At 37.5% G+C, this 22,869-nt stretch overlaps 1 protein-coding gene across 23 annotated transcripts in view; it reads right to left on the bottom strand.

Annotated features, from left to right (window-relative positions):
- The window catches only part of MAPKAP1 (MAPK associated protein 1), a 270,012-nt gene that overhangs the window by 217,983 nt on the left and 29,160 nt on the right, over positions 1-22,869 (bottom strand). For 20 of the 23 annotated variants that reach the window (XR_002785002.2, XR_010323019.1, XR_002785003.2 and 17 more), the window contains exons 2-3: positions 10,195-10,522; positions 7,658-7,747 (exon numbers count right to left, since the gene is read on the bottom strand). Coding sequence is in view for 19 of the 23 variants with exons in the window: in XM_023544921.2 (XP_023400689.1) it covers positions 7,658-7,747; positions 10,195-10,453 (349 nt within the window). In the remaining 4 variants the exon portion in view is untranslated. Of the gene's footprint in view, positions 1-7,657; positions 7,748-10,194; positions 10,523-10,863; positions 10,978-13,181; positions 13,348-22,869 lie in introns of those variants that run through there. The other 3 variants (XM_023544918.2, XM_023544919.2, XM_023544917.2) reach the window with 3 other exon arrangements.

The following is a 22,869-nucleotide window of genomic DNA, read 5'->3' as shown; positions in this document are numbered from 1 at the left end:
AAAGTAAGGAAGCTATGAAAGATTACCAAACTTGTGTTAAAACAACTTAGAAGCCATTATGAAAAGACTCACTATCCAAAGAAGGGACAATTTCAGCATTAAAAAAAAAAAACCTCGATCAACTGAAAAATATCCAATATGCTTTAAAAATCCATGAGTCCATAGTGATACAAACGAAAAAGTAACCCTCACTGGTTGTTTTTGTTGCTGTTGTTATGTTGTCATGCCGTCAAGTCAATTCAGACTCATAGCAGCCCTACAGGACAGAGCAGAACTGCCCCATAGGGTTTCCAAGGAGCGGCTGGTGGGTTCAAACTGCCAACCTTTTGGTAAGCAGCCCAGCTCTTAACCATTGTGCCATGAGGGCTCCCCTCACTGGTATAAAAAAAAAAAAAAAAAACCAGTGCCGTCGATTCACTGGTATAGGAAAAAAAAAATTTCTTTTTTTAGGATGCTATTAATTCTGAAAACTATTAACCAAGGGGAAGAATCAAGCATTTACCCTGCCTTTCTTACAAGAACTATATCTGAGGATAACCAAATAATAGATGAAGGAAAAATTCTTTACCTGAAAACCAGTTAAAAAACGAAGACGGACTAATAAAATTAGAGTATTGCTATTTTGCAACTCCTAATGAAATAATATGCATCTGGGTACTGGAAATGGTTAAGCGCTTGACTACCAGCTGAAAGGGTGGCAGTTCAAGCCCATCCAGAGACACCTCTAAAGACAAGCAACTCTGACTGCAAAAGGTCACGGCCTTGAAAACTCTATGGAGTAGTTCTCTGCACACATGGGATCACCATGAGTTGAAATCAACTCGACGGCAACAACAACAATGCCCATCAATGGCCACTAAAGCCATTAGGTAAAAAGCTGGTGGGTAACTTCATAATGGATAGGTCAGACTGACAACACCTGACTCCATCATCAATCTTGACATCACAAAAAGAAATACAAGACACTTCTTGTTTCTTGATATGGTGCAATAGGAAGCACAGTAAAACTCTGCAATGGCTTGCCATGTACAAGATCACCATGTACAAAATATTCTCACCTAAAATCAAACTTCAATCCAAGCAAGTATCTAGATCTAACTATCAGTTTATAGGAAATACAAGAGACAGATAAGCATGTTAAAATGAGACCATGAAGATACAAGAAGCACAACCTAGAATGCAGGAAATTCTAGAGGACAAATGACTCAGCTTCTTCAACAAATAAGTTATAAGGAAAAAAAGACGTGAAAGGGAAGCTATAATTAAAAAAGAAAAAAGACAGTAACCACAAGTAGTATGTGTACCATAGAACCAGACTTGAACAAACCAACCAGGGGAAAAAAAAAAATTTGAGACAATCAGGGCAACAATTTTTGTTCATTTTTTTGGAGAGTAATGGTATTGAGTTCTTGTTTGAAAGAAAAGAAAAAAAAATAAGTAATTTACAGATGAAATTTTATATGATATCTGGGATTTGCTTAAAAATAATCTGTAGGTAGGCTGAACGTATAGATAAAACAAGACTGGCCGTATGTTGATAATCACTGAAGCTAGATGACAGGTGTGTTGGGGCTCATTATTATCATCCTCTTCGTTTTTGTACAATTTTGAGATGTGATATGACGAAAAGTTGTTATAAAGAAAATTTAAGCTGGGAGGGCGGTAGTAAGTCATATATCACACTACTACTCTGATCAAATTACCTTATCCAGAGTAAAACTCAAATTCCATACTAGATCCTCCAAGATCAGTTTTCCCACTACTTCTTTGATCCCACTTTCCCCTTGCTCAGTCATCATTGCTATTTCTTGAACACACCAGGCATACTTCTGCCTTAGAACCTTTGCCATTTGCTGTTCCCTCATCTTAAAGTGCTCATCCCCCAATATCTGTATGGCTCATTCCTTCATTTCCTTCAGATCTCTGCTCAAACATTACCTTCTTATTGAGGCCTTCTCTGACCACTCTACATAAAATAGCAATACCTTCTGCCTGCCATTCCTTATTCTCTTTACCTGGCTATATTTTTCTCCATGTCATTTATCCCACTCTCACACACTATGCTTGTTTTCTGTCTATCTCCAACCATTAGAATGTAAACTCCATGAGGGCAGGGACTTTGTCTGTTTTGTTCACTGCTGTATCTTCTAGGCCTACAGTAGTATCTAGCTGCCCTAGCATACGCTGGAGGGGCTAGAGAAGGAGAGAGCAAGCAGACAGATACCAAGAAGGAGAGATAAGATGGGGAGAAGGTCATGAGAGCCCTTCCTCTTGGTTCCAAGCCATTCATAAGGCACAGCTTCATGAAACTCCTTCATGTTGTTTTTTTATTATCTGCAACCTAAGAGTCCTAACCAATATAACAGTTGGAAGTCCCCAGCTAACACAAAACTGAAAATTAACAGCCTGGAAAATTATCAGGTTTATGAGAAAGCACAAACCACAGCATTCAGAAAAATGACAATACATATTAGAACTAATAAAGAGTTCCATGAGTGGCTGGACATAAAACAAATATATAAAAACAATAGATTATTACCAAAAAAGCAATTAAAAAGTCAGGGGGAAGAAGATCTTATTTACAATGGTAAAACAAAATACAAAACATCTAGAAATAACCTTAATAAGAAATGTAAAAATGTAGAATCTATATGGAGTCAACTACAAAACTTTATGTACTGTTTCTGTGAACAATGTGAACACAAAAAAGATCATTTAAAACAGAATATTGTTTAAAATATGTATACCCATGTACATAAATAGAACCTGGAATAAATACACCAAAATGTTAACAATAGGAGCTACTTCTCGGATTACTGGTAGCTTATTTTCACTGTCATACTCTTCCAGATCTTCTATAAAAAATTTTTTTTTAAATAAAGATTTTGGCAACTTCCCTGAATGCTAGCCACAGCTAAGAGAGAAGAAAGGGAATAGGCTCCTCAGTGCCTAAAGCTCCAGGAGCAACACCTCTCTGCCTGCGGGAGGCCTGAGAAGGAGTGGAGTATAATGGGAAGACTATGGGCTTTGAGGTCAGACTGGCCAGAACCCTGGCTTTGCCATATACCACTTGTAAGTAACTTAAGTTACTAAACCTCTGACAAACTGCGCATCCGTTCTCAGGGATGAGGGAACAGCAAATGCAAACTGAACCCCAATTTTCTCAGCTGCAATACAGGAATGTTAATAATTTGCTGAACTTGCATGAAGTTTTGTTTATGTGGCTGACAAGTTATATACCAGTGGTCTCCAGTGCAAGCCACTCATCAAAATCATCCAGGGAGTTTTTTGAAAAATATAGATTTCTGGACCCCATCTCATATCTACTGAATTAGGAATTTCACTGGTAGGGGCTAGAAACTTATACTGAATGGTATTAAAATGTGCACCTTTAGATGCATTTCTGATTTTTATAGAGGAAATAAACTAGATTTTAAGAAACCAGTAACAGCAGTTACATAAAAAAAAAAAAAAACTTCAGGAATATTCATTAATAATCGATAACAAACTACGTTATTGTTTCGAGTTATTTAATTTCTTGTGCAGAGAGTCGTCTTTCAATTAGACCGCAAACTTCTTGAGGACAAGAATTATGCATTCTTCTAATCACCAAGCATAAAAATATTATGCACACAGGAATTATGGAGTAACTCATTAAATATATTAATGAATAAGGATAATAACGAATTATGTAAAGAATACCAACATTACTTTATAACAATGAAATTAAATATATGACATTATTCCTGACAAAGCAGACTTCAACGAAACCATCTTCACATTTATCCACGCCGTTTTAGTTACAGAAATACTAAAATAACCTTATTCTAAGGTGTTTCATTTATCACGTAGTCTCATGTCATACGGATCAGTAACTTCATAAGGAACTTCAGGGTATGGACCAGATGGCCTCTAAGATCCCTTCAAACTTCTCTATGAGGAAGCTGCATTTACATTGTCTTGAAGGATGGACTGAATTTAAACAGAGTAATTGTGGAAGAAGAACATTCCAGGAGAGAGCATCATATTTAAAATGATGATTCTTCTAGTAAGGAATGAAATAAAACAAAGATAAGAAAAACAGCTGAGAGGGTTCGGTTGTTGTTGTCGTCAGTTGCTCTCAAGTCTGCCCCGGCTCATGGAGACCCCATACACAAAGGAATAAAACACTGCCTGGTCTTCTGCTATGGAGAGGATTTTAGCAAAACATAAATAGCAGAAAAAGAATGAGAGAATGAATAAATGATTACTATCCAAAATTTCTGATTAAGATCAAAAGAATCTGGCCATGTCACTTCTTACCAAAAGAACAGGTGTTAGATGTGTAAAAATAGAATGGGTGCTTGTTTTGTCAGGTAGATGCTTAGTGGAGTCCTGACTACACTGTAACATGCTTCAGGATACCCTAGTGACCAGCTGCGGTTTAATAAAGGAACTCAGCCTAATGGGGATTCAAAGACATTCCTTTGTGCACTGATTAGGTTCATTCTAACCATCAGGAATGACCATCGGGCAGACTGCACTGGTCTGATTAAAATCACAGACAACATTGCAAAGAATAGATAAGCATGATAGGGTGCTTCTCTAGAAATAAGACCAAAACCAGACCAAACCCACTGCTGTCGAGTCAATTCTGACTCATAGCGACCCTACAAGACAGTAGAACTGCCTCACAGGGTTTCCAAGGAGCACCTGGTGGATTCAACTGCCGACCTTTTGGTTAGCAGCCACAGCACTAACCACTATGCCATGAGGGTTTCCAGAAATAAGACCACGGGGTCAATTATCAAAGTCTGTGACAGAAAGAAAAGAGAGGGACGGAAACCAAGAGACAGAGAAGTATAAATACAATGGACAGTATGGTTACACATGAAAGAAAAATGGCAACTATCCATTTCTTCGACATAGTCTATGAAACACTGAACCGAGGTTAAAGTGGATTAATCTTTAAGGAGTAAGGGTAGAGAGGCAAATTTTAAAAAATCGTCTTCTCTACTACCAAAACCAAACCAAAGCCATTGCCATCGAGTTCATTCCGACTCACAGCGGCCCTATAAGACAAGAGTAGAACAGCCCCATATGGTTTACAAGGAGAGGCTGGAGGATTCAAACTGCCAACCTTCTGGTCAGCAGCCAAGCTCTTAACCACTGCATCACCAGGGTTCCTCTTCTCTACTAAGGTATCAAAATTTAAGATGAAGAACTTATTTCTCATACTGTAAAAGAGATGTTGTTATGTGCCATAAAGTCAATTTTTTCGGGGTAGAGGGAAGTTATTTTTGCATGTGTGTGTACATTTTAGGTGAAAGTTTACCCAGCAAATTAGTTTCTCATTATACAGTTAATACACAAATTGTTTTGTGACGCTGGTTGCCAAACCTAAGAAGTGTCAACACTCTCTCCTTCTCCACTCTGGGTTCCCTATTTCCATTCGTCCAGTTTTCCTGACCCTTCCTGCCTTCTCATCTTTGCTTTTGGGCTAGTGTGCCCATTCGGTCTCATATACATGACTGACTACAAAGCACATTCCTCACGTGTGTTACTGTTGGCCCTACAGACCTATCTAATCTTTGACTTAAGAGTGAACCTCGGAAGTGACTTCAGTACTGAGTTCAAATGGTATCCTGGGGCCATACTCTTCAGGGTTTTTCCAGTCTCTGTCAGATCAGTAAGGCTGGTCTGTCAAGTCAATTCTGATTCATAGCGACCCTATGGGACAGAGTAGAACTGCCCCATAGGGTTTCCTAGGCTATAAATCTTTTCGCCCAGTCTTTTCTCCCACAGAGCCACCGCTGGGTTCAAACCGTCAACTTTTCAGTTAGCAGCAGAGTGCTTAGCCACTGCGCCACCAGAGCTCCTTGTAAAAGGGGTAAATGTATATTTGGGATGCTCTAGTCACCCTAGTATTTATTTATAATTTTTTAAAGATATGGAATTGAAGAAGGCATAACAAAGGGTAGCTGGAAAGGTAGAGAGGCTTAGATAAATTGGCTCTGTATCCACTGATTAGGAGAGTATTAGTAAGAACCTCATTAAGACACAAAAAAAACTTTGAAGAAAGTAGACAGGATAAACGATGTAACACTTTCTGAGTTTGAGCTAAATACAGGACAGAGAAGTATTAATTGGCTCAACAGAAGAGGGCAAGCTAGTGAGATTTTTTAAAATATCAAGGGCAAAACTAAAGAGATACTCAAGATCTGCAAGAAACCACAGAAGTGAGATACAGCAAGAGAAAGACCTGAATGGGATTTCTGCTTCTACCGAGTCATTATTTACATGCAGTCATTAAGAAAATCATACCTATTAAGGACATTTGGGTCTACAATCATAGTAGGGGAAAGCAAAATAACCAATGTACATAGTATGGTTTAGCAGAAAGAACCTGGGCTTTAGACACAGACAGAACTGGATACAAAACATGGCACTATCACTTCCTCATCTTGTAACTTTAGCAAGTTATGAGCCTGTCTCCTTATCTGTAAACAATACCTACACCTTGCAAGATTGTTTTATTAGAGCTAATTCATGTAAAGACCCTAGTATAGCACTAGGTTGGTACTGCTACTAATATAAAAGTATGATATTGTTAGTTTTATAATTATTAGGTTGCAATGGTACTCAGTCAATAAATATTTATTAGGCATTTATTCCATGCTAAGGTGGTACTGCGAAGTGCTGGAAAGATACGGAAGACAGACTTCAGACATTTCTTTTAAAGGAGAAAAAAAGCGATAGTCTTAGAAACATAATATAAACCAGTACAAAATATTTTAATAAGATTTTACTTTTTTTTTTTTTTTAAAGTCTTCTCTTCTTACTGAGATTGAAGCTTTGAAAATATATAATACGCCCAGGATTTACACACACACCGTATGAACACATACTACAAATGCTAATACTACCGACATAATAGTTTTTAACCCAAAGATATTAGGGTCACTAATGAGGCAAAGAAACCCTGGCAGCATAGTAGCTAAGACCAATGGCTGCTAACCAATAGGTCAGCAGTTCAAATCCACCAGGCACTCCTTACAACTCTATAGGGCAGTTCTACTCTGTCCTATAGGGTCGCTATGAGTCGGAATCCACTCGACAGCAATGGGTACGCGTACTGAGGCAAGGAGCCCTGGCGGTACAGTGGTTAAGCATTCAATTGCTAACCAAAAGATCGGCAGTTCAAATCTACCAGCCACTCCTTGGAAACGCCATGAGGCAGGTTCTACTCTGTCCTATAGGGTTGCTATAGTCGGAATCACCTCGACAGCAATGGGTTTTTCGGTTTGGGTTTAATGAGACAAGGGAATATCTAGGTTGTTTTTAACTACCAGAAGGAATCTATCACCCAGAGGCCCATTCAAATCACAGAGTATTCCTTGGCTCTAAGAACAAAGTACTGGCACCACAGTTTGTACAAAATGTGCCCTGTACACATCAATCCCTATGATGCAGTGCAAAGCATGGTGAAAATGACAACACCCAAAGAACACACAGCTTCAGAGGGCCAAGGTACCCAAGTGAAAGAGCCCAAAGCTCAAAACACGAGAGATGGCTACTCAGAGAATTTAAAAGAATCAGTTAAAAATGAACATCTTATATAATAATATAAACTAGATATATAAATCTTAAATTAACAATTAAAATTATTTCCATTTACCTGATTGTTTAGAATTTCTTTCTTTCCACTGAATATTTTTGCATTTGATCTGGTTTTGTCTCTCTTTTCGGAGTCGTTCTAATCTTTGAGCTTGAAAAGAAATATTGTAACTATAAGTTTGTCAATGAAAGTTTACTATAAACAAAGACATAATTAACTATCTTAATATGAATAAAGATGTTTTATATTGCATATGTAAGAAAAAAGTCATAAAATTTTAAAGGTGGCACCCCTGAAAAGCAAATACCAACAAAAACATGAAAATATTCTTGATTTATAATTGAAATTAGAGGATATAAAACATTAATAGAGATCATAAAGATAGTATTAACATGCAAGAGAATAATAAAATGTGAAAACTTCTGTGATTAATATGACATTTCATTATATAAATCATTAATAACGGTCTTAAAGGAATTTTAATGCACAAATGAACTGAAGTGAATATTACATTACAGGAATAAAATTACTGTTATGAATTACTCTACCCGTTTCAAAAATTAAAGATAAATGAACTCAGACTAGACTATTAAAGTTTTAAATATAAAATCCTTTATCTAAAAATCATGAAAATTATAAAATGTCAAAGCTATATAAATTAGCAAAGCTTTTCTTCAGTGGGCTGAAACAGTTTATAGGTAGTAAAATAAATGATTTGTATCTTTGTAACATTAGTCAAATCTTTAAAAGAACAATTTTTCTTTCACAAAATTTTAAGATATGTTGAAAGGATTAAAAAGTAAATTCTTTGGCCACTACAATACCCCACTATCTCAATTAATTATACATCTAAGGACTACCTAAAGAAATTCCAACAACAGAAGAGTCACCTAAAATTATGCATGTATAATTATAAAACCACTGGCTGATCAACCTTCAAACATCAGTGAGCTGATCCTTTAAAGAAATAATGTCTGGTATACATTAACAATTGCTGAATGCTAAGACCACAATGCTAAGAGTCACAATTGATGCTACCTCCTGAAATTAGTTTTCTCTCACTTATCTTCAGCTTCCTACTTTGCCATAATGCTAAAAAATAAAGAAAGAAATAAAGACCTAAATTTCTCTTTCAACCACTTTTAAGGTAGGGAATCACTCACTCCTGCCTTAGCACTGTGATAGGGAAACACTAAAATTACCCATAATCTTGCCAGAAATTTAAACTATGCTGGCTAAAGCATTCTGACAATGTCACTATATCTACCCAAATTCTACTGAAAAAAAATACATTCAATTGCAATTAATAAATGTGAAGATAGAGCCAAAGTAATATAATGATAAAGCTCTCAATTTAGCAGCATTCTCCTACTGAAATCCATTCAACCTGTCATACAAGATATCATCTAAACAACTTGCAAGGAAGTCAGTTTCAACTAGAGAACTGAGAATCAATGGCTCTAAATTATATTCAAACCTTCACTCAAATTCCATTTTGATAAAAGTTCCTTTAGATACTGGGAAATGGTATTACTTATTTTCATCTCGAGAACAAATTATTCTTTGTGGATGTCATGGAATGCCAAAATCTGAACCAAACCTTCCTTAACATGCCTTTCACTGTAAATTATATCCAGCTCTACCTGCAATACCCCTTTCTGTACATTTTGCATTTGGACCATAAAAATAAACATTTATGTATTTTCAATGTTCTACTGTACCTCCAGCCACTACCTTTCCTGGGAGTTGGCAGGTTATTGCTGCTGGTTAGGAAGTTATGTTTTCTGATTATCTAAAAAGAAAAAATTATCTCCTGGAATACCCTGCCATATTAGAACTACAATATGTATATTTAAAAATTCATCTAGGTACAGGCTTTGGTTCACCACATTCCTATGTAAGGCTGCCAAAAAATATAAACTGAAAAATGGGCAATGATAAGCTTTTAAAAGCTAACGCCTAAATATATATACCAAAGCTGAGCATTTTTAAACCACAAGAATCAAAGGGTGGTAATCCATTTAAATAAAGGTAATGTATCAAAAACAGGGGCAACTTTTTATAGCACATACTCAATTTAGAAATTCCTATTAAAACTAGCCCTAACAAATATTCAGCTGCCCTCCCATCTCTATCCCCTCAGTTTCTCCAGGGACAAGAACTGTCTCATGCAGCAGCCTGCACCCCTTGGCTGATCAGTTCTCTTTATTATGACAATCTGAAATCTGCCTCAACCTTAAATCTACTGGAACTGATGTTACTCTCTAAAATAGGCAAAACAAGTCCATTTCCCTTTCTGTAAGATGACTTTTTAGAAACAGAACATCCAATATGTCTGTCCTAGCCAATTTTTTCTTCTTCTGTCTACTTGTTTGGAATAACATCATTCAGGGCCCCTCTCCATCACAGTCTCCATTCACAACTGCATGATGGAGATGTTGCTCACTCATTCTCAGTCTGATACATGATCATGTCATGTATGTTCCTATTAATACATAGAAACTTCCCCATTAAGCCTATCCCAACATTATGCATTATTCTATAGACTGTTTACTGATTTAAAGCTCAGAAGACATGACTAAAAGGCAATTGTTTACCTGTGTTTGAGCGTCTTCTAATACCAAAGTCCCAACTTGAGGTAATATCGACTGATTGGGCATATACATAGCCCTGAGTTTCACCATTGCTTCCCTGAATTTCTGACCCACTGTCTCCAGGCACTGAAGGAGGATGAATCTTCTCTAGGTCAACATCATGATCAATCAGAACCATCTCACACATTCCTGTGTCATCACTGGTCACATGTGACTGTCGAATATGCGCTAGAATGATAGTTGGATTGTCCAAGAAGGCCATCCTTTCTGTGGGCCAATTTCCTTAAAAGGCTATTTTCTTCTCTTCATATTGTTTCACGGGCTCGCCTACCTAGAAACATGACGTACACAGCAATATTTAAGAATGAGGGAGAAAATGACTGAATCATTTTTCAAACAAATTCAATGTGATAAAATGCTGCCTTGAAAATCAACATTTATCACTGTATCTGTGAGCTTAGAAGGATTAAGTCTACACTGAAAGGAAATCCTTATAAGCACTAGGAACTACAGCTCTAGTCAATGAGATTTCCATGGAATCCGAGAAGCCCTGCTCTTTACGAAGCAAATAACAGTAGCTCCTTCGTCAGGACACTCAAAGCATGTTACTACTGTTAAAACAATAAATCCTCCTTTCTTTATCCCTTCACCCTCATGTAGTCTTCTTATTACTTTATAAGGTCATGGGGGAACAAGTTGTATTTTCTTCAAATGATGTACCAGATGTATGAAAACTGTAGTTCATCAGTTTATATTTCCCCTTCCTGCCACATGGCTGTGGAGTATCTAAAAAGGCACATACAATACTTTGAGTTACCAGGGATTTGCAAAAACATACCACCGAAGTAATTTTGCTCAATAAACATATTATTTTCCTCTCTTCTGATTTAAAATAGTATTGTACTTTTATAATAAAACTTATTAATCAAATTTGCCTGCTACAAGATTAATTTACTTCAGAAAACTTATTGTAAGAACTGCTTACTAAACTCTATTAAAACTGTTATGATGTTTATCCTGGGAACAGGATGGTACCTCCTCAGTTAAACTGCAATACTCAACAAAGAAAATATAGAATAGTAGTTAGGAACCTAGGCCTAGAGGCAGATCTGGGTTCAAATCCTGACCCTGTTACTTGCTAGCTGTGTCACCTTGACCAAAATACTTAACCTCTTTGAGTTTCTGTTTTCTTTTTCCATTAATAAAATGGGGGTTCCAGGGATGAGAGAATATATATGAGATAATGCAGGTAAAATGCTCGAGAGTGCCTTAATAAAATAAATGGTAACTGCTATTAGTAATGATGACAATGGTAAGAATATCATTACCAATTTCAGCTCCCAATTCCTGTTTAAAGGAATCCTAATATGTATCAATATGTCATCTTTCTTTTGGTAAATTCACGGCAGGTAAAATAATTCAGTGCTTCCTTTATGACAGCACATCTACAGGGCTTCTGGGTCACCAGCCTGCTCCTCTAAAACTATTATGAAGTACAAGGAATGTGAAAGCTGAACTGAATATGTTTTTAGGAACAGTTCTAGAAGATGTTTATTTTTAGAAAGACCTAATAACACCGGATTTTCTTGTCACTTGTGTCTTTCAGAAATGAAACATGGAGGGAAACTTAATTGTTACAGATAACTGAAGTTAAAAAAAATTTCTCTGGAAACACCTCATTCTATTGACATCACTCAGTGGGTCATTATAATAAAGATACTGAGATTAAGAGGAAGTTTAAACTGAGAACATGTATAATCAAGTGAATTACACTAATCTTTTTTTTTCTTTAAACATATTCATGGAGTACTTATTTTATACTGAAGTTAAATGGGAAAATGCAAAAGTGAGTAAGGAAGGTATCCCTGAATCAAGGAGTATACAGCCTATTACAGACATACCATGGAGTTCTTTAAGTGTCAAATTTCTGAGACATTTAGTCTAGAAACTTTAATGTCAATTCACCATTTTAAGTAAATTCATCAAAAAAATTACAAATTAAAGGGAGCATTTTAAATTTTGTAAAAGTAGGAACTTTTCATATAACCACAAGAGATGCATACAACCATAAACTACTTATAAATGAAAGTATTTGTTCTGTAATAGAATCATAGCATCACAGATTGTCAGAGCTGCAAACATCCTGAAAGCAGTCCCATACTGCCCTCCCTCCATGAAAGTAAGGCAACTAGCCACCAGCAGTGGGGCAGGTGCTTTCAACTTCGTATTAAATAATTCTTCCCTGCAAAAAAAAAAAAAAAAATGGTGATAAAATTGCAGGATTCAACGAGAAGCCACACATTTAATGAATGTTCTGGCACCAAAAAGTCAAATGGCAAAGCAACAGAAGAACACTGAAGTATCCTCAACAGAATCTTTTTTAGGAAAATGGATCTACTCCATCACCTCTTATGAAAAAAAGAGGTATGGGTAAACATCTCTGAAAGCATCCACCAACTCCCTAACTTTATCCTTCTAGAACAGAGGCCTGAAAACATCCCAACCCCAGGCATCTTCTTTACTAATACATTATGACTTCACACATTCAGGAAATCTGAATAATGATTCACTCATCAAATATTTACTCAAGACCTGTTCTGACAGGGAACTCCTACAGGACTGCCCTGGGAAACATGCTGTGTATATCACTTTCAACCTCTTATTATGGCTATTTGAGGCTTAGACTGTAAGTTTCACAAGGACAGGGGCCTTAACACCACATCCCTTCTGGTAACAAAGTATGTTACATATGGCAGAAATCCAATAAATATTTCTATCCAACTTCCAAGGATGACTCGTTTTCGCTGTAGAGATAAGTCACATGAGCATGTCATATGTAAGTGTGATTATAAAGAAACAGTTGTCTTTTTTATTGACACACATACAAGACCTTCTCTTTGATGTGCCCTTCAAAATTACCACCTTAGGACACTACCAACTTATTTCAAAAATACTGATTTCCAGAACCAAAAGAATCTATTTTAGATCACCTTAAGAGCAGCAAGTTATCATTTGAAGATGGAATTGATTTCTAAGACAAAGCCATTCAAAATGCAGATGAAAACAAGTTGTTTTCTCAGAGGAGTTGTGCCAAGATCAAAAAGATGAAAAAAACTCATGTTGGCAGGAGCGCAGAGAAATGGGCACTCTCAAGCACTGTAAAAGAGAATGAAAATCGGGACTGTTAAGAGGGTAATATGGTAATATCTATCAAAAAGTAAAACACGACTATCCTTTGACTCTGCAATCCCGCTTACAGGATTTGCCCTAAGGAGACAGTTTCACAAGAAATATTTATCTCAGGATTGTTTATAATACTGAAACTCTGTTATAACCTAAGCACCCATCAAGAGTGCATATGCCATGAGATATACATACAACAGGATACTACGCAGCTATTAAAAATACACGGTAGATGAGTACTTATTTACAAACATACCCAAAATATATAATTTTAAAAAGCAGAGTCTAGAACATATCTACCACTCATCTGTCAGTCTGTCGTACTGTGGTGGATTGTGTGTTGCTGTGATGCTGGTAGTTATGCCACTGGTATTTCAAATACCAGCAGGGTAACCCATGGTGGACAGGTTTCATTGGAGCTCCCTGACTAAGAGAGACCAGGAAGAAGGACCTGGCAGTCTACTTCTGAAGGAACTGGCAAGTAAAAAACCTTATGAATAGCAGTGGAACACTGTCTGATATAGTGCCAGAAGATGAGCCTCTCAGGTTGGAAGGCACTCAAAATATGACTGTTGAAGAGCTGCCTCCTCAAAACAGAGTAAACCTTAAAGACGTGGACAGTCAACCTTTTGGGACCTTTATGTGCTGATGTGGCACATGAGAAGAAACAGCTGCAAATATCCATTAATAACTGGAATATGGAATATACAAAGCATGAATCTAGGAAAACCGGAAGTGGCCAAAAATGAAATGGAACACATAAATATCGATATTCTAGGCATTAGTAAGCTGAAATGGACTGGTATTGGCCATTTTGAATCAGACAATCATATGGAATACTATGCTGGGAATGACAAGCTGAAAAGGAATGCCAATCCATTCAACATTAAAAATAAAAATTTTTTTTTCAAGATCTATCCTGAAGTACAACGCTGTCAGTGACAGGATGATATCCATAAGCCTCTAAGGAAGACCAGTTAATACAAGTATTATTCAAATTTACAAACCAACCACTAATGTCAAAGATAAAGAAATTGAAGATTTTTACCAACTTCTGCAGTCTGAAATTGATCAAACACGCAATCAAGGTGCATTGATAATTAACTGGTGATTGGAAGCAAAAATTGGAAACAAAGAAGAATCTGTAGTTGGAATATACGGCGTTGGTGACAGAGACAATGACGGAGATCACATGATTTAAGATTTTGCAAGATCAATGACTTCTTCATTGCTTATATCTTTTTCAACAACATAAACGGCGACTATACATGTGGACCTCACCAGATGGAATACACAGGAACCAAACTGACTACACCCGTGCAAAAATGATGGAGAAGCTCAACATCATCGGTCAGAACAAGGTCAGGGGCTGACTGCGGAACAGACCATCAATTGCTTATATGCCAGTACAAGTTGAAGCTGAAGAAAATTAAAACAAATCCATGAGAGCCAAAAATATGAACCTGAGTATATCCCACCTGAATAGAGAGACTATTTCAAAAACAGATTTGATGCACTGAACACTAATGACTGAAGACCCGATGAGTTGTGGAATGACATCAAAGACATCATACATGAAGAAAGCAAAAGGTCATTAAAAAGACAGGAAAGAGAAGACCAAAATGGGTATCAGAAGAGACTCTGAAACTTGCTCTTGAATGCAGAGTAGCTAAAGTGAATGGAAGAAATGAAGTAAAGAGCTGAACAGAAGATTTCAAAGAGCGGCTTGAGAAGACAAAGTGAAGTATTATAATGAAATGTGCAAAGACCTGTAATTAGAAAACCAAAAGGGAAGAACACGCTTGGCATTTCTCAAGCTAAAAGAACCAAAGTAAAAATTCAAGCCTCAAGTTACAATACTGACAGATTCAATGGGCAAAAAACTGAATGAAGCAGGAAGCATCAAAAGAAGGTAGAAGGAATACACACAGTCACTGAAACAAGGAAGAAGTCCAAGCTGCAATGAAGGCACTGATGAAAAACAAGGCTCCAGGAACTGACGAATACCATTTCAGATGTTTCAACAAATGGATGCAGCGCTGGCGGTGCTAACTCGTCTATGCCAGGAAATCCAGAAGACAGCTGCCTGCCCAATAGACTGGAAGAGATCCATATTTGTGTCCATTCCAAAGAAAAGTGGTCCAACAGAATGTGGAAATTATCAAACGATATAATTTATATGTTACACAAGTAAAATTCTGCTGAAGATCATTCAAAAGTGGCTGCAGCAGTACACCGACAAAGAGCAGTCGGAGGTTCAAGTCGGATTCAGAAGAGGGCGTGGAACGAGAGACATCATTACTGATGCCAAATGGATCTTGGCCGAAAGCAGAGAATACCAGAAAGATGTTTACCTGTGTTTTACTGACCATGCAAAGGCATTCGACTGTGCGGATCATAACAAATTATGGATAACATTAGGAAGAACGGAAATTCCACAATACTTAATTGTTTTAATTGTGCTCATGAGGCAGTTGTTCAAACAAAACAAGAGGATACTGTGTGGTTTAAAGTTAGGAAGGGTGTGCATCAGGGTTGTATTCTTTCACCATATTTATTCAATCTGTATGCTGTGCAAAATAATCTGAAAAGCTGGACTATATGAAGAACAACACAGAATCAGGATTGGAGGAAGTCTCATTAACAACCTGCGTTATGCAGATGACACAACCTTGCTTGCTCAAAGTGAAGAGGACTTGAAGCACTTACTAATGAACATCAAAGACTACTGCCTTCAGTATGGGTTACACCTCAACATAAAACAAAAATCCTCACAACTGGACCAATAAACACCATGATAAATGGAGAAAATACTGAAGTTGTGAGAGATTTCATTTTACTTGGATCCAAAATCAACACCCATGGAAGTAGCAGTCAAGAAATCAAAAGACATGTTACACTGGGCAAATCTGCTGCAAAAGGCCTTTAAAGTGTTAAAAGCAAAGATATCACTTTGAGGACAAAGGTGCACCTGATATAAGCCATGGTATTTTCAGTCACCTCATATGCATGTGAAAGCTGGACAATGAGTAAGGAAGACCAAAGAAGAACTGATGTCTTTTGAGTTATGGTGCTGGAGAAAAATATTGAATATACCCATGGACTGCCAGAAGAACAAACAAATCTGTCTTAGAAGTACAGCCAGAATGCTTCTTAGAAGCAAGGATGGCAAGAATTCCTCTCACGTCCTTTGGACATTTATCAGGAAGGACCAGTCCCCAGAGAAAGACATTACGCTTGGTGAAGTAGAGGGTCAGTGAAAAGCATGAAGACTCTCAACAAGATGGTCTGAGAACAGTGGCTGCAACAATGGGCTCAAGCATAACATGATTGTGAGGATGGTGCAAGACTAGGCAGTGTTTTGTTCTGTTGTACACAGGGTTGCTATGAGTTGAAACCGACTCAATAGCACCTAACAACAACATATACGGTAATAATCACACTTATGTAAAATTACTCATAGATATATCTTTATGTATATAAATGGACAGAGAAAATCTGAAAGTAACAGTCACCAAAATTTTTACAGTGTTTATCTCAGAGTATGAGGATTCACTTTATTGTTGTTGTTGTTAGGTGCTATTGTGTCGGTCCAACTCATACCACAGAATGAAACACTGCCCGGTCCTGCACCATCCTTAAAATTGCTGTTATGCCTGACCCCATTGTTGCACCATGTCAACCCATCTCGTTGAGGGTCTTCCTCTCTTCTGCTGACCCTGTACTTTACCAAGCATAATGTCCTTCTCCAGGGACTCACTCCTCCTGACAACATGTCCAAAGTATGTAAGACAGTCTCATCGTCAACACCACAACTCAAAAGCGTCAATTTTTCTTCGGTCTTCCTTATTCATTGTCTAGCTTTCATATGCATATGATGTGATTGAGAATACCACAGCTTGGGTCAGGTGCACCTTAGTCTTCAAGGTGACCTTTTTGCTTTATTCTTAGTACTTATCTATATTGTTTTTAATTTTTTTATACTCAAGATGTGTAATTTTTCTGAAACAAGGTTCTTAGTCATTCACAGAAAAAAATGGTTTTAAAAATCTGAGTAAAATGTTTAAAAAAAAACTGTAAAATAATTTGAAATAACTCACTCACCACCCAAAATTATATAAGGGTTTAGATATTCTAAACAACATTTTGAAATAGTTAACTTGGAAGACCATATATTTATTTCAGTGAAACTGTCACTGGCTCACATTAACTGTTTTATTGGAATTGCTTCTAAGTGACTCCCAAACAGGGTTCCGAAGGACACTAGTATCCTGTGAAATACTAATAAATGTTCAACAAAAAAATATTTCTATGTTAAAATATATTAGGAAACATGTGATTAAGCAAAGCTAAACAGCTTTTCTTTCTGCTGTTCAATCACAGTAATTCTCAGCTTTTAAACTACTAATGTGTATTGTGAATCTCCAACAATAAGAAATCTAGTAATATAATGGAGGCAGTCCCAGGTTAGGGGCATCAAACTTAGGACAGTTTGTACTTAAGAACGGACTGCTATAAAGCCTATCACATTAAAAATTTGAATTAAATGCATACAATGGTTCATAATAACCAAACGCATGCACTACTTTGTGATGCACTGTGTGGTTTGGCAATGTTTAAGTGTTTTATATGCACAAGAAAGATAAAATACATACACTAAGACAGTTAACTGATACTAAATAAGAACCGTATGTACCTGTTCCGACTTACCTACAAATTCGACTTAAAGACAGACTTAGGAAGGTATCTCGTTGCTATTGTTATTATTGTATGCTGTGGAGCCAATTTTGACTCACAGCGACCCATTAAAAAAAAAAAAAAAAAACACAACCCATTACCATCAATTCTGACTCACAGCGACCCTACAGAACAGAGTTGCTCTATAGAGTTTCCAAGGAGTGGCTGGTGGGTTCAAACTGCCAACCTTTTGGCTAACAGCCAAACGCTTAACCACTCCGCCACCAGGGGCCAAAGGGACCCCATATCAAACAGATGAGAGCTGCCCCATAGGGTTTTCAAGGCTGTAATCTTTACGGGAACAGACTGCCAGGCTTTTTCTGCTGTGAAGCAGCTAGTGGGTTTGAAACACTGGTTAAGGAGTCAAGCACTTTGGCCACTGTGCCACCAGGACTCCTTTTTTCTTTCCCCTCTTTAGTAACACTAAAACATATCAATGTATAACACGGTTTAGGAATGCTACTCTACACTTCTGCAAATGCCATTTCTTCCAGCCATGAACGGCTCCCCTGGATGTCTCTAATTCTTGACTCTCTGAGATAGTTAGTTGGTGTGTTCTGTATGCCTTTAGGTTATCAGGTGAACATCTCAGGCTCCAGGAAGTCTGATCACAAAAGATGTCCTACTTTTCACTATTTCTTTCTCACACTGTTTATTCTTCCCACTCTTCCCAGATTCTATAAAGCATAAAGATTTGTTTTACTCAAAAATGGAAACAACAGGGGCATCCACACGAGTGGGAGGGGAGTAAGAGATGTTGTTCTAAAATGACATGGCTATTTTTAATGTATTTGGTGAGACTCCCATTATACTTTATCCATTCAACAAATATTGAGCCCCTACTATGCGCTAAGTGTGTTTCCAGGTAGATTTTGGATGCTATTACCACTTTACATGCCCATTTGTGTTCATTAATAATTATATGAAACATGACTGTGGTAACCTGGAACATGCCTTAAACATTAGGGTAATGTTAGTGGGTTCTGATGGGGAAAAATAGGTATCAAGTCTTATTACAAGCATGCTTTTAATAATAACTTTATATACACATACACCAAAATTTATTTGCAATGGTTTATAGAAAAACATAAGGTACAACATAGTAAAAAAAAAAAAAAAGTGGCAAGCAATAATAACAGTTAACCTTAACTTATTACAAAAGCCAGACTGTTCTACCCTTTTTACCTGGATTAATTCATATAGCCCTCGAAATAAACCTATGGGACAGTTATTATTTTTATCCCCATTTTGAAGATGAAAAAACTGAGGCACAGAAAGGTTAAGACACTTGCTCAAAGTCTTACAACTAGTAAACGGGAGAGCTAAAGCAAATCGAAGAGCTTGGGCTCTTAACTACCATGCCATACAATCTCTCAAAGCAAAGAGGGACAAAGAGTTACAACAGTCATAATATACATGCTGTAAACGTAAGATATTTTAAAATCCTGTTGTTGAGCTTTTTGGGTTTTGGGACCTGGGGGAAACTTCTCCAGTGGGTTTTTGTGACTGAGACACTCAATGTGTTACGTAGTAAATTAGATCCTCATCCTCCCCATCATTTATGCAACAGTAATTTGTACAATAGTGAAGAATGTACAGTCCATGTAATGGTTGTTCAAAAAATAAAAGTTACACAGGGTGGAACTGCCCCATAGAGTTTCCAGGGCTGTATTCTATGCGGGGAGCCCTGGCAGTACAGTGGTTAAGAGCTCGGTAGTTCGAATCCACTAGCGGCTCCTTGGAAACCCTATGGCTTTACCCTGTCCTACAGTGTGCTGTGAGTCGGAATCAACTCAATGGCAGCGGGTCTGGTTTCTTTAATCTTTGTGGAAGCAGAATACTCACATCTTTCTCCCACGGAGCAGCAGGTAGGTTTAAACCACCAACCTTTTTTGGTTAGCAGCCAAGTGCTTAGCCATTGCATCACCAGGGCTCCTTGGTACACACATACAATGGAATATTATTCAACCATAAAGAGAAATCAAGTTCCAATAGAGCTAAGACATGAACAGCAAAAACTTATCCTAAGTGGAATAAGTCAGACACAAAGGACAAATATTGTTATGACCCCACTAATATGAAGTATCTAGAATAGACAACCCTGGTGGCGTAGTGGTTAAGTGCTACAGCTACTAACCAAAGGGTCAGCAGTTCGAATCCACCAGGCGCTCCTTAGAAACTCTATGGGGCAGTTCTACTCTGTCCCATAGGGTCGCTATGAGTCGGAATCGACTCGACAGCACTGGGTTTGGTTTTCAGAATAGACAACTGCACAGAGACAAAAAGATTAGTGGTTACCAGGGACTGGGGGAGGAGGGAGTGGGAATTACTGCTGAAGGAGAACCGAGTTCACATGTAGAGTGGTGAAAAGTTTTAGGAAATAGATAGTGGTGATGGTTGCACAACATGGTGAATGTAACTGGTGTCAGTGAATTGTACACTTAAAAATGCTTAAAATGGAAAATTTTTTGTTATGTATTATCTTACCACGATAATTTTTTAATTTAAAATAAAGATATGTCACAGAGTTTCACACGAGAGGACCTTCAGAGATCTACTTATTGACCTGAAACCACAGAGGAAGGGTTTATTTTAAATAGCCAGTTAGTTCTAATTATCTTTTTGAAAATCCCTTGGAATACATATGACTTCAGCAATAAAGTCCATACCTGAAATATTCTGTTTCTTCGAATAAACCCACCATCAGGCAAATGAGCCATCCCTATACTTCTTTACTTCCTAAGGACTTGAGATAGACAGCAACGTGCCTTTAAAATGCTCAAGTCCAGCCAGCGGTTAAAAGGACATTCCCCTTTCTTGGACTTTCAAAACACTCTATACACTCGCTTCCCTCTGCCAGGCAGACTGGGAGCCCCCTCACCTGCAATCTGTGAAAACTTGTCTGAATAAGCAACAGCCTGAGGCTTCTCAAAGGTCTGCAAACTCCCAATCAAAAATTACTGCTGCCCCATCAATGTGTCATATAAATGTTGGCATGTTAATTGTGTATTTATAAGATTGTTAATGGTTAGTTAATTTACCTCCCACACTATTATTGTACTTGAAATGATTTAACGTCTGCTGAGGGAGTTAACAACATGTAACAGCAGATGCGAGCTTTTTTTTCTTTTCCACACTGTACCCCGACTTCACTCTGTTAGCATTAGGCAAGTTAAATCTGACTCCTGTTCAGGATTACTGTGCACTCACGTTTATTTTGCACAAGGAATGATCACAGTTAAGAAAATAAAAGCCTTTTTTATTACATACGAAGTCATCCATTTATAAAAACCAACAGACCCTGTCTTTTACTAATATTTCAGCATTCTTTGACCTAGTTAAAAGTTCAAAATTCATACGTCCTGGAATTTGAAAATAATTGAAGTGACCATTAAAATAAAATGTACTTTTATGCTTTTAACTATCTTTCTCTAACTCTTTCTACTTTAACTCTAGATTGAACCTTCATTTATTTTTTAGACTAGCAAAAAGTGAGTTTCCCACCCTCTCAGGGAATTAAAATCTTCTCTATGTGAATAGGCCAAATTTCATTAAACAGTAAACAGTGAGACCATATATCTGGAGAGTTTATTTTTTCTTCCATGTTTTTTATTTCCATACTTTGACTACAAGCACTTCAAATCCATTGCGGTCAAGTAGATCCCAACTCATAGCAACCCTATATAGGACAGAGCAGAACTGTCCCATAGGGTTTCCAAGGAGCGGCTGGTGGATTTGAACTACTGACCTTTTGGTTAGGAGTCATATCACTTAACCATTATGCCACCAGGGCTCCAAAAGTACTTACTAAATTATATTAAAACAACAGAAAAGAAATGCTTGTATCTTCTTTTGAATAATATGAGATTCACCTGAGTGCTAGGCAAAGCAACTCTTAGAAAAAATTATATTGACACTGGCCTGCACCCTCCAGGGGCTTATAACCTTCAGCAGGGGAAGTTCATACAAACTTACAAGCTTCACAGAAGAGTCAGGTCATGTACACACGTAACAGTAACATAAGGCAATGTATGCTAACTACCAAATAAGACACTAAAGTAATACATTTCCAAAAGACAGAAAAGCCACAGAAGGCTTCAGGAAGCAACAAGGTGGCATTTAAGGATGGCTCCTTAGAATCGAAGATGGTGAGACTTTGCCTCACATACTTTGGACATGTTATCAGGAGGGACCAGGCCCTGGAAAAGGACATCATGTTTGGTAAAGTAGAGGGTCAGCAAGAAAAAAAAAGGAAGACCCTCGATGAGAGGGATTGACACAGTGGCTGCAACAATGGGCTCAAAAATGATAGGGATTGTGAAGATAGTGCAGGACCAGATAGTGTTTAGTTCTGTCGTACATAAGGTCTCTATGAGTAAGAACCGGCTCAAGGGCACCGAACAACAACAGGCTTTCATTAGGAAGAAACACAAGGGGGAACAGTAGAGATGGTGTTTACTGGGCTCTTACTATGAGCTATACTAATCACTTTTCATGTAACAACATTTTTAATCCTCACGACCACCTCAGAAGGTAGGCAGTAATGTTATCCCCATTTTAAAGATTAAAAAAAAAACCTTAAAGGTGTTAAGTAACTTGCCCAAGATCAAGTGATGGATTTTTAAAAGGCCACAAAGCATTTGCAGGTGAGAAATGGAGTCCATTTCCCCATCCTCTGAATCTGGGCTCACACTGTGATTTGCTTTCACTAACAGAATCTAGCATGGAGCACTGGTATCGCATTAGTTAAGCACTCAG

This window comes from Loxodonta africana, chromosome 9 (genome assembly GCF_030014295.1).
Source record: "Loxodonta africana isolate mLoxAfr1 chromosome 9, mLoxAfr1.hap2, whole genome shotgun sequence".
Taxonomy (NCBI): domain Eukaryota; kingdom Metazoa; phylum Chordata; class Mammalia; order Proboscidea; family Elephantidae; genus Loxodonta; species Loxodonta africana.
The sequence above is the reverse complement of the archived record's forward strand: the minus strand, read 5'-3'. Positions and strand labels throughout refer to the sequence as shown.